The sequence below is a fragment of the Acinonyx jubatus genome, chromosome D1 (genome assembly GCF_027475565.1).
Source record: "Acinonyx jubatus isolate Ajub_Pintada_27869175 chromosome D1, VMU_Ajub_asm_v1.0, whole genome shotgun sequence".
Taxonomy (NCBI): domain Eukaryota; kingdom Metazoa; phylum Chordata; class Mammalia; order Carnivora; family Felidae; genus Acinonyx; species Acinonyx jubatus.
In genome coordinates, this window is record NC_069390.1 from 51012385 (window position 1) to 51025386 (window position 13002).

At 43.4% G+C, this 13002-nt stretch overlaps 1 protein-coding gene across 1 annotated transcript; it reads left to right on the forward strand.

Moving 5' to 3' along the window:
- Positions 1 to 5536: 5536 nt before the first annotated feature.
- MRPL17 (mitochondrial ribosomal protein L17) lies at positions 5537 to 8623 on the forward strand. Its single transcript, XM_015079305.3, has 3 exons — positions 5537 to 5796; positions 6096 to 6164; positions 6516 to 8623. The coding sequence occupies exons 1-3, from the start codon at positions 5623 to 5625 to the stop codon at positions 6789 to 6791; spliced, it is 519 nt and encodes a 172-aa protein (XP_014934791.1). The 5' UTR covers positions 5537 to 5622; the 3' UTR covers positions 6792 to 8623.
- Positions 8624 to 13002: the final 4379 nt, after the last annotated feature.

Consider the following 13002-nt stretch of genomic DNA (forward strand, 5'->3'; position numbering starts at 1 on the left):
GCTATTTCTACTACAGACACATTCCTAGGCAGATCAATTTTAGAAGAGACATGTAGAGGTTGAGGACTTGGTAGAAATTGCCTTAAAATTGTCAATACATGTGTATCTCCCGCAAAGTCATTGTGTACCCCCAGGGGTGTATATATTCCTTTTAAAGATAGCTTTCCTAGAATATAAATGCTATGAATGCAGGAACTTGGTATAATTTTTTTTTTCACTGCTTGTGTTGGATATTTTGTTTGCCTCCCTAGATACACTTTCCATCCTCCTCTGTCCCAGTGTGTACCCTGACACCGGGCTTCTTGCTTGAAATCTACTTTTTAAACTTTCTTGTCTCATTTTCCTTCTGTCTGTAAAAAACCTTCCATTTTATACAACTCTTCAGGGCTCCTATCTACTTGCTAGATGGGATCCTGCCAAATTCATGAATTCTTGAATAAAGCCAATTACATCTTCAAATGGACTCAACTGAAATGTGTTTTTTAACACAAGCAATGTACCTAGCCACAGAGTAAATCCTCAATAAATATCTATTAAATGAAAGACAGGGGGAGGGCATAAATAATTGTTCAAAATAAAGGTGGAATCAAGGGACACAAAGTTCTCTCTCTCTCTTTTTTTACAAACATATCAAAAAGACTTAAAAAAGAAAAAAAAAAAGCACAGCACTAGGTTGGAGGTAGAGAAGCAGGAGTAGGAGAGGAGATGCCTGAGTCAGAGTCCTTCCTTGACCTAGAAGGACCTTCTAATCCCAGCAGCAGGCAGTTTATTTCACTAATAATACAAGGAAATGAAGCAGGGAGGGGAATGAACACCACAAGAAAAGAGTAAGCCAAGCTGGAAACAGCTAGTCATCATTTCCAAAGGGAAACACACCATAGACAGTTATGCTGATTTCTGTCCAAACTCCATGTCCCTCTAGCCCTGGACCACCTCAACATTAGATGCATATATATCAGTAACTTATTTTTCTAACTTCAACTGCTTACAAAGTTTCTTGTTTCCTTTTGGGATGTGTTTGATTTACAGTTGTTCTCAATATCCTAATGACTCTAATTGTGGGAAACTCACTTTAACTTATTCTAGTATGATCACAATTCTATTTGATACCAGACACTGACTCTGTCTTTACCTAATCCTTCCTGGAACACTGAATCCAGAGAGGTGTTAAGACCCTGACTTGAAAGTAAGACAAATATCAGGAGCCAGGACCTATGATACTTCTAGGATAGAACCACAAGTTGGCTTAGGGTCCAAATGACAATTGCTTCCCACCATCATCACCACATCTCTTGCTGGGCTCCTGTACTGGCTCCCAGGACATTCTTCATGGAAGCTTCAGCAGAATACAATGCAGTCCTTCAGAGTACAGGAAAAAGCTTGTTTGTCTACTTAAAACATCTCTGACACTAAATATGTGGGTTTTCCACATCAAGCAATTCTCTAATTCTCTATGGACACCGACTAGGGGTCCAACCAGTCAATTCTGATACTAACTACCTGGAATTAGCATAGACCTCACAGGTTAAGGGCTCAGTTCCCCACTTCAAATGCCAATTGCAAGTCCCAGGTTGTAACCTATACTTCTAACCAATCAGCTATAAAATGGGAGTTCCCATGATCCCCTCCTCAAATTTGATAATTTGCTAGAATGGCAGGAAAGCACTCTACTTACAATTACTGGTTTATATAAAGGATACAACTCAGGAAAAGCCAAATGGAAGAGATGCATAGGGCAACGCATGTAGGAAGGGGTGCAGAGCTTCCATGCCCCTCTGGGCATGCTAAACCCCCCAGCACTTCTGTGTGCTCACCAACCTGGAAGCTCCCCAAACCCCATTATTTAGGGGTCTTATCGAGGCACAACTGACTAAATCACTGGGCATCGGTGATTATGTCAATCTCCAACCTCCCAGGAGGTGGGGAAAACACAACCCTCTAATCACTCTCATCACATAGCTAAGTTCCTCTATTAACCAACCCCCCTTCTCCAAGAGTCACCTCATTAGCACAAACTCAGTATGGCTGAAAGGACATTTATGAATAACAAAAAATACTCTTTCATTCCTATCACTCAGAAAATTCCAAGGGTTTTTGCTCTGTGACAAGAAGCTGGACAAAGACCACCCCCCCCACACACACACGCATCTCATATCACAACATCACACAGGGGTTCTATGCAGTAATGTGGCAGGTCCAACCCCCTTCTCCCAGAAGAAGCTATGAAATTTCATGTATAACAATTTCCTCTGGACTAGGGTCTTTCTTCTTCAGCTGCCTCCCAGAACACTACTTGAGATCACTTTCCTCACCTCGGCCAGACTAACTACAGTCACTACCAACACCACCTCAGGGGCTCAACTTGGATTCTCAAAAGAGCTACTCCACGTCCCGGCTCACCCAGGAAACTCCCATTCATCTGAGCACCTGAGGCTCAGCTGGACACTCAGAGCCATTTGGTATCTAGTGGGGAGTTAGGAGCAATCTGCCTTTCCACAAGCACAAGGAGGTGAACTATCTGTAAAGGATTTTAAAATAGTAATAAAACCAACCAAAAATTAGCCTGACACAACAATGCTAAACAGTGTTAGTGATAAAATAACACTTGCACAACAATATTTGTTGGTCGAAATTCTAAACAGTTGTTATGGTTACTGTTGAGTTATAATGATATATATGGAGGCTTCAAATGATCACTTTTTAAAACCAATTCAGTAACAATTTTATTCTACAGGAAAATTAATTTGGGGAACTATCAGTTACACAGTCAAATTCAGCCACATATGCTACTTTTCACAGTTAACTCATAAGAACTTATGAACTTCCAAACTCACTTCCGGTGCTTTTTGGACTCCAACCCTTCTAGTAGAACATAGCCCTGCTTCGAAAACAGTAAACTTAAAATAAACAATCTTAGGGGTGCCTGGGCAGCTCAGCCAGTTAAGTGTCTGACTTTTGGTTTCAGCTCAGGTCATGATCTCACAGTTCATGAGATCAGGTTCCCAATCAGGGCTCCTCACTGACAGCACAGAGCCTGATTGGGATTCTCTCTCCCTCTCTCTCTGCCCCTCGAGGCCCTGCTCACACAAGCACTCTCTCTCCCTCTCTCTCTCAAAATAAATAACAAAGAACCCTTTAAACAATTTTAGTTGCACAAAATTTTCCTTTTCCAAGTTAATTTTTTAAGGTAACGTTTCAGATGAGGCCAATCAGACACAAAAATATCTGCAAACCACCAGGATAAGTCTTGAACAACATACAGTAAAACACCAAGGTTTAAAATTGTTCCATGGGGGCGCCTGGGTGGCGCAGTCGGTTAAGCGTCTGACTTCAGCCAGGTCACGATCTCGCGGTCCGTGAGTTCAAGCCCCGCATCAGGCTCTGGGCTGATGGCTCAGAGCCTGGAGGCTGTTTCCGATTCTGTGTCTCCCTCTCTCTCTGCCCCTCCCCCGTTCATGCTCTGTCTCTCTCTGTCCCAAAAATAAATAAACGTTGAAAAAAAAATTTTTTTTAAATAAAATTGTTCCATGAATACCAGCCCACAAAGCTATTAACTATGCAACCACAAAATGTAAGGAAGTTGACATACAAAAAAGAATCAAATTTTTGAGGACGGCCAGAAGTGACAAGAGAAGGCTTTCACATCCAAAAATAATAAAGGACAATGTCTGATACTGTATATCTTCACAAGGTGGACAGTCCTTTTAAAGCCATGATCAAATAATGTCAGTTGCAGTTCATTTTCTCTTAACTTTTGCAGAAGAAAATCTTCACAAGATTTTACCAATAGAAATTTACGATGAATTTTCAATCGTGGAAATCCTGACAGCTGCAAGAATTGATCCCAAAGAAATAAGACACAGGCAGTATTGTAATTCCTGGAATTTATTGTGAAACATGATTTGTATAAATCTACGCCAATGTATCCATGTGTTTAAGACTTTTCCTAAAGGGGCACCCGGGTGGCTCAGTCAGGTAAGTGTTGGACTTCAGCTCAGGTCATGATCTCCTGTCTACTGAGTTCAAGCCCCACCTGGGGCTGCTGACAGCTCAGAGCCTGGATCCTGCTTCAGATTCTGTGTCTCCCTTTGTTTCTGCCCCTCCCCTGCTCATGCTCTGTCTCTCTCAAGAATACATTTTTTTAAACATTTTAAAAATTTAAAAAAAAGACTTTTCCTAACTACTTGTATATCTGTTGCTTCAGACGAAAGAAACTTTTCAAAACTAAAATTAACAAGAAGTGTTCTCTGGTCACTAATGAGAAAAGAGAGAGACAAATCTAAGTGTGCTGTCCACTGAACATGAGTATGTGAAGACCAGTGTGTTGGTCTCCTAGTGCTTCTATAACAAAGTGTCACGAATTGGGCACCTTAAAACAAATTTATTGGCTCATAATCTTGAAGGCTGGAAGTCCAAAATCAATGTAACAGTTGGGCCATGAATTCTTTTAAGGATCTAGGGAAATTTTTGTTCCATGCCCTTCTTTTAGTTTCAGGTGTTTGTCAGAAATCCTTGGCAATCCTTGGCTTGCAACTGCCCAACTGGGATCGCTGACTTCTTGGTCACATAGCATTCTCCCTGTGCGTGTCTCTAGTCTGCACAACGTTGTCTGCACTCTGTGCCTGTCTCTGCACTTGTGTTCTATGAAGACGCCAGTCGTTTGGATTAGATGCCCACCCTACTCCAGTATGACTTCATCTTAATTAATTGCAACTGCAATAATCCCCTTCCCAAATAAGGTCATATTCTGAGGGTGGAGGTTGGGAAGGGTTAGGGTTTAATATATGTTTCTTGGAGGGTGGGGGAACACACAATTCAACCCACAACGAGGAGCACTTTTGACAAAGTGATTGCAAATTTGCAGACATTAAGGCTTAAAAACAGAACACCAGACCATCACTGCACTTTAACACAAATGCATAGGTATGTTTCTTACGTTTTAAAAAAATACACTGATGCAAGTGAAAAGTATTAACCCATTAGTTTTCCTTAGAGTGCTGTCGTTTTTTAATTGGGATCGTTACTGTGTACTTTAACAAAAGAAAATTTTCACTTGCTGCGCTTCTTTTCTGAGCATCATTGTTATTCGTTTCATTTCACCATTATAACGAAAAATAATTCTGTGGAAAGGAAAGTCACGCTTAGGGAGTCAGACACGCTGGCTCGCCAACGCTGGGGACGGGCAGGACCGCCGGCTACAGCGCCGCGACCCCGCGGGGGAAGGTGGGGGGATGGGGGGGCTTCACCTCAGATACTCACTTTCCCAGCAGGCTCCGCGGCGGAGCTTCCCGTCGCCCTAGAGGCCACAAGACGACTGACTTAGCCCAAAAGGAACTGGACGGCACGCACCGTCCCACACTAGGTGGCGCCTGGTTCCCCTGCGCGACGCTGAGAGCTCGGAGCGCCTTGAGGCCCGCCCCCCTCGCCTCCTCTGGAAGGAACTAGCACCTCTTCTCCGCCCTCCCCCAGGTTGCCAACGAGGCAGGCTGTGATACTCATGCGCAAACACGTCCACCACGCACCTAGGTACAGCGCATGCGTCCTCTCAAACCCGTCTCCCCGCAGCTTCTCCCTTCGAATTTCCAGTTCCGGCCTCCCAAGGGCGGAGACAAGCTAGGAATTATGCGGCTATCGGTCGCAGCCGCCATCTCCCATGGCCGCGTATTCCGCCGACTGGGCCTTGGTCCCGAGTCCCGCATCCACCTGTTGCGGAACTTGCTTACGGGACTTGTGCGACACGAACGCATCGAGGCGCCATGGGCGCGCGTGGACGAGATGAGGGGCTACGCCGAGAAGGTGAGGGGCGGGGTCCTCTAGTCCACCGCGCGCGTCTGGCCTGAGATCCGGCTGGACTTGGGAGAGAAGTGGCATAGCCCTGGTATCCCCTGCCCAAAGGCTGGATCCCTTATTACCCTGAGTTGAGTCCACTCCTCCGGCCCCCAAATGGGCTCCTGGTGAGAGCTGCGGAGTTAGGGGTGGCCTGAATTAGCGGGATGCCTTGCTAGGGGAATGAATGAGTTGTAGCCCGGCACTAAAGGAGTAAGATTTGCGCCTCCTTTCTTGCTCGGGTTGAATCAGTGATGTTGTCTTCTCAGCTCATCGACTATGGGAAGCTGGGAGATACCAACGAACAAGCCATGCGCATGGCTGACTTCTGGCTCACGGTGAGTGCATCCATTCTGTCTGCCTCCCATATCTTATCCTTTGCTCCCTGTGGGGAAGGGGATTGTTAGAGGAAGGACGACTGGGCAGAATTAAGCTAAGATACTCACTTTTACGCACACATATTGTAAACTAAGTTAGAAACGTGTGCCTTAAGTTAGTTGAATGCTATGTGAATCAACCTGCACAACTGCCTGCAACCCCTCTGTGTTAACTTTGACACTACCACTTTAGGGGGTGGGAGAGTTCAGTGTGTACATGTTTGGACCCTGCTTTGGGGAGTGCTGAAAGTTCAATATGTCACTGCAGTGGTGCCTGACTGTCCTCTCTCCCGAATAACTCTCCCCCTCTAGGAGAAAGACTTGATCCCCAAGCTGTTTCAAGTACTGGCCCCTCGGTACCAAGGTCAGAATGGGGGCTACACGAGAATGCTGCAGATCCCAAATCGGAGTAAGCAGGATCGGGCCAAGATGGCAGTGATCGAGTATAAAGGGAACTGCCTCCCACCCCTGCCCCTGCCTCGCAGAGACAGCAACCTTACACTTCTAAACCAGCTGCTTCAGGGCTTGCGGCAGGACCAGAAAGCAAGCATCCACAGCTCCCACACAGCTCAAACACCAGGGATTTAACTGGAGCCAAAGGGTGTATAGCACCCTCATCAGTGCCCATGCTCACAGTAATCTCTAAGAAAAACTGGAGCTAGAGTCATTAACGGACAGTCTTAATGGAAAAGTTTCTGGGGAACCAGATAAATCATCTCTTTGCACAGTAGATAAAATTCATTATATGAATGTATGTATGTATGTATGTATTTTTTTTCCTCTCCTTGGGATTTCTGGAGAATGAGAACTATCCAAATGCTCAGTCTCCTTGGGTTAGTGAATTCACTGCTTATGTTTCTGGCTCTTCACTTGGGTTGTTTGGTTAGCACAGTTTTGTTTTTCTTAATGCCAGTTTATATGGGGCACGTATCCTATAATTCCAAACTGGCCTCCAAAGGTGATTGAGTTTTGACATCTCGCATAGAGATTGAGCCCCTAGGATTTCTTAGAGAAAGATTACTCCCTGACAGGGACCTAGAATTGAACACCTAGAATTGAACCTTCCATAATAATCTGATACTTTGGGAAACTTCAAGAAACACTACAACTATTCCTGTTTCTAGGCAGGATCACATATTACCCCCATGTGTTCCCCTCAGCCCCGAATAGACCTTAGAGGACAGGACCTGAGAACTCAGATGTACTACCGTCCTGGTCAGCGTCTTTGGAAGCATTCAGTAAAGGATAAGCCCCTTCCTCTTGGAGTTGGGGGTGGGGGAATAAAGGAGATAGTTGAAGTAGGAGAAGGATTAGGAAGTTAAATGTGATGGGAATTTCCTGGAAGCTTTTATTGTTGTCAAATCTGGGCTTCTCTGGGAATTCAGAAAAGGGAAATCCGGCTTCCGAATGGCCACGGCATAGGAGAAGTGGGAGGCTCCTTTATATCCACTAATTAGTGTGAACCCAGACTTAGCCCAGCCAGGCTCCCCATTCCTCAGGCTCAAAGGTTTGACCAGGGTAGTAGTCATGGGAAGACTTGTAACTATCATTCCTGCCTGAACACTTGAGACAGCAAGGCCTGACAATTCCTGTATCTCTAGCACAGTGAAAAGAAGAAATTTCATCTTAGGCTGGACCTTCAGAGTGTAATGGGCTTGCTGAACCTAACCATTGTCAGAAAATAAGGTGAGGGTCGAGGGGGTCACTGATCTAGTGACAGAGCTCTATGCTATGTCACTGCAGCTGCTCTAGGCTTAAAATTCATCTGCTCCCAACAGGGTTCTTCCATCTCTTTCCCTCTAATTTGTCCTTCACACTATTGCCAGAAAGCTCTTTCTGACATGTTTTTAGTAGCATATCATAGATACACAAAGCATTTTTTCAATAAACCTACAATTCTGAATGCTTCCCCCAAATTCACCCCCTTCCTATCCTCTTGGCATGAACATTCACCTCACCTAGATATCTTGGAGTAATCCCCAACTCCTAGAGAAAGTACTTTCTTTAGAATTAAAACCGCATCTGTTAAGTATTATCACAGGTGGGTTATGGCTGGACTCTACTAGCTTTTCCTCTCAGTCCCCAGAAACCGACCTCCCCTTGGGGCTTTCAACAGTTCCTGAGCATCTAAGCATCTGCTACTATCCAGCATCATTTTAGTCCCTAGGGATACAATCTTGACCAACTGTTTGGTATATGTCAGGCCCTAGGCTAGGTACTAAGGATATAGAGGTGAGAAGAAACAACCTTTGCCGTCAAGGAACTCACAATCTGAAGTGCCACTTCTGCTGCCACGATGGCCTCAGGGACAGTGCATCTTTAATATTTTGGCCCATAAAAGAATACATGAGTCCCAGAACACTTACTGAAGGCTCAGGGATAACACAAGGGAAATAAACAACAACACATCCGTTTTCTAATCTGGCCTGTAAGTAACTTTTTTCACCTCGGTGGAATATGCCCTCAAAATCCATCTAAGTACCTCTTTAATAAATTCCAAACCCTCAAGAGAGGGGCCCAGATAAACTGGAGTTCCCTCTTTACTTTCACAGGTTCTCTGTCTTGGGCCCCAGTTCTTTATGGCAAGGTTGACAGCTATGCCCACTTCTTTCAAAAAATGACAAGGGTACTCCAGCTTCACCAAACCAGTGACGTAATGTAGTACAGCCCAGTATCCAAAGGAGACACTACAAAAGCCAGGCACTGCTTACTTACACATATTCTATAGTCAAATGAGCAAGTCTTGTTGCTTTTATTTCCATAATGTTTCTAAAATCTGCAGTCATCTCTCCCTAGTCTGAAATCTAAGACATCTCTATCTCGGATTACTGCAAAAGCCTCCTTCCTAACTTGCCTCCCTCCACACTGCAGATGAAGTAAGAGAAATGTGATGTTTTAATTCTCTGATGATCTACAGTGCCTCCTCCTTTCCTATGGGGAAAGAATCCAGGTTCCTTACCATGGTCCCCTTGGTGACCAGGCATCTGTTCACTGCTCCATTTCCCTCCCTTGCCTCCCAATTTTATGTTCAGGAAGCATGGAAGTCCTTATTTTGACTTTCCCTGTGCAGAGCTCCCCTTATTACCTTTTGTTCATGCAGTCTCTACCACCCAGAGAACTCTCCCCCTTTTACCTGCCTAACTTGTACATGGACTTTTGGCATTGGGGTGGCTCCTCTGACCATCCCCACACCTAAGTTCCTTGCTTTGTGAACCTAGGTGTTGCTACAATATTTCTGTAATGCCCTGAATTTACCACGTTGCACTCTAGTTCCCTACAGCTACAGCAGTTGGTTCCCAAACATTCATTAGTCAAAGGTAGTCCTAGTATTTCCATTCCCTTGCTGTTAATGGGCTCAGCGATGGACAGGCCTAAACTAATTTGAAGCAGTACGAATCCGGTCTCTACTGTGCTTGATAAGAATAAGGTAGCATGTTATTGTGAGTGCCATAACTGGCTTTAGTCTGAAGATAACACGGAATGGTAGGTCAGAACAACTAAGAGAAACTATATAGTAATAATCTTTCGTGATTCTTCCCACTTGCCCTGGGTTTTCTGTTAATTGCTACCAAAACTAATCTGATATATTGATTTGTACCACTGAGCCTTTAGTGTTTCTCAAAAATGCTTTACTGTGACCCACAGATCAAAACATATTTTACATCAGAGTACTATTCACATATATGTAATTGAAGCAAAAGCATCACAAAATATTATTTACCTTAACAAATATGATTCACACTGATATTGTCAAGTCTTTTCTTGTTACTTTTTTAAAATGCTGGTGCCGGTTCGCTAAAATAACTTTTACAACTAACGGTTTATAACCTGTGTTTTGAAAAACACTGATCTGAACCGATATTACAGTGACTCACCATTGCCTTTGCTGGATAAAATCCAGACTTCTCTCGTGACACAAAGGCATTCGATGGCCTGGCCCAGCCGCCTCTCAGCCTCTTCTACCACTATTTGCTATCCTTCCTAGGAAATTACTTCTCTGAATATATCATACCTTTGTGCACGAGGCTTCTACTATAGCTTGCCTCCTTTCACGTTACTTCTTACTAATCATGTGCTTCTCCTCAGAAGTCACTTTTTTGAGGCTACCTCCAAACTTCACACAACCCTCCAAACAGAACTAGGTTCCTCCTTGTGTGCAGTTACAGTCTTCTGGCATATGCTTATCAAAGTGCCTGTCTGCTTCACTGACTCCACTCAGCGGAGCTCCCAAAGCCGGGAACTAGGACTCAAATCTGCTGGATAACTCTTCCTACTATAGGACCTGATTCATAATATGCTTATTAAGTGAGGAGGAGTGAGCCATACGTTATCCATGACATTCAACTCGATAGCTGAGCTTGACAAAACCAATAAACATGGTACTATGCAGGCACAGTGCTAAGCTACACTGCTGGAAATACCAAGACTAAAGAAATGGGGTCCTTCCTCTCCAGGGATTTACATGCTCATAATGACTGTCAAGAGTGTGTGTGTCTTGCACGCATGCTCACTCTCTTGCTCTCTCGCTCTCTCTCTCAAATAAACATTAAAGGAAAAAAAAGAATGTGTGTGTTTAATTCATTTCCCACACATTTCATATTCCAACTTCCTGAAATATTTCTAACCAACCTATCGGCAGAAGACACCTATACTTTTCCCAAGTTTTAACCAGAGGCTGAAATGATGTCTCTTGTGACTTATTCACTGAATTCCCCCAAGCAAAACTAGACATATTCCCGGTATTTCCAGTAGTCCAGTTTCATGTTGCACATCCTTCATTATAGCAATGACACAATTACATTGTTCAGCACCCATCACTAGACTGCAAACTCCTTGGGGGGTAGAGGAACATACCTAATTTACTATCATGCCACCCAACAGAGAACATGGGACAAAGTGGGCATCTATAAACGTCTATTGACCGAATCAGTGCATTGTGCTAAGTTTGTCAGCCTAGGTCTGCATTTTGGTTGGGCTCAGTAATTCCTCCCTTCCCTGGTTTCCTCCCATTTCATCTGAAAAAGAACTTCCTGCAAAGCTGATTGCCCATTGTTGACTGCAGGATAATGTTTGTACCCTTAGGCTTTCCTCTCCCTGCCCTTAAATGCATGGGCATATTATAGCTCTCCTCTGACCCTGGGACTTGAATTTGGTAGTTAAATTTCAGATGCCCTAATAATAGAAATGGTCTGTGTGTTATATTTCAAGGGAAAAAGTTTAAACTTTTCTGACATTTTAAATTCTGTTCCATAATACATGTTTAATATAAAAACTGGTTTTCCTCTTACAAATTAAATATTGTAAATTAGACACACAAGTTTCCTGTCAAAATTGGTGCTATAGGAAGATGAGCCTGTTTACACTGTGGCTTCACATTTACCCTGACACACTACTGTGTAGCCCAGCACAAGAAGCACAACATTGCAGTTTTACTGCTCCTCACTTTCAAGGAGATGAAAATACAAAAAAAAAAAATGTTCCTAGAGATATCACTGAAAATTTTCTGCCATTGTTCTGACTTAATTTGTAATTGCTTTTGCTTAAAATGACCTCAGAATCTTTCTTACAAGTATTTTTTTCTTTTGTCCCAGACGGAAAAATGGTTTCATTTTTGTATGTGCTGAGTTTGAGATGCCTGAGAGCATCTGGAGCTTAGGAAAGAGTTCTTCACTGGGAGAACATTTTGGGAGTTGTTGGCAATTAAAGCTAAGGAAATGGATGGGGTGACTCAGTGTATATATAGAAGGAAAGGAGGCTGAGATCAGACATTATGGGGCAGACAGGATATAGAAGCTATGAAGAAGACTGAGAAATTGCCTTTAAGATAGGCAAGAGAACCTGCAAAATTCACAATTTCTAGTACAATGCACATAGGCACTCAAAAAAATAATTATCAAATCTATTTAGCAAGCGTATTCCTTCTACATTCAAAGCACTATGGAAATACAGAAAATACAGAGACCCAGCTGGCCATTTGGAGGGAGAAGAGCATATAGTAAGACAGATACTATGAAAGTGGTGCACACAGGCATACTGAGTACCAAGAAAGAAGGTGAGCATGGAATTTTTCAGAGGAAACAATACAAGGGCTAAATCCTAAAGAATGAATAGGTATTCATTAAGCATGGGGGAAAGAAGTCAGCTTGGAGGACATTACAGGCAGCAAGATCTGCAGGTATAAATGCACTGAATTATGAAACAGCATGGAGTGGTTGAGAAATTCCAAGTAAGTAATTTGGTACAGCTGGAATTTAGTATTTGAGGAAGAAGTGGAGGAAATGAAGCAGGAAAGCCAAGCAAGATCAGGTTACAAAGGGCCCTGTAAGACATGATAAAGTGCTTAGTTTTTATACTGAAGACCAGGGAAAGCCACTGAAGGATTTTTAAATGGGGAGAAAAGGGATCAGATTTACATTTCAGAAAGATTATTCGTGCATGGGTCAGAGGGGCAAGACTAGAAGCAAGGAAACCAAATAGGAGGCTAGTTAATGAATCCAGAGGGAGTTGGTAGAAGACTAGATGAGGCCAGAGGCAGGGGAGATGGAAAAAAGCTGACCAGACAGCTACAGAGGAGACAAGAGACTAGACATTGTATGTAGTTACATGAGGGAGAGGAAGAACACAAGAGTCGAGGATGACACCAGGTTTCTACCTGGGCAGTTGGGTGGAGTAATTACATTCACAGAGAACAAGGATAGCAGAGGAAAAGCAGATTTGAGATCACTGTGCTGAACTTTGTTGTAGGCATATTTGTGTTAAGGAGCTGTCTCGTGAACAGTTATTCTGGAGGTCAGAGGAT

Coding starts and splice junctions, on each gene's coding strand:
- MRPL17 (XM_015079305.3), top strand. CDS start 5,623: ATGCGGCTATCGGTCGCAGCCGCCATCTCCCATGGCCGCGTATTCCGC. Junction 5,797..6,095: donor TGAGGGGCTACGCCGAGAAG/GTGAGGGGCGGG, acceptor TTGTCTTCTCAG/CTCATCGACTATGGGAAGCT. Junction 6,165..6,515: donor TGGCTGACTTCTGGCTCACG/GTGAGTGCATCC, acceptor CTCCCCCTCTAG/GAGAAAGACTTGATCCCCAA.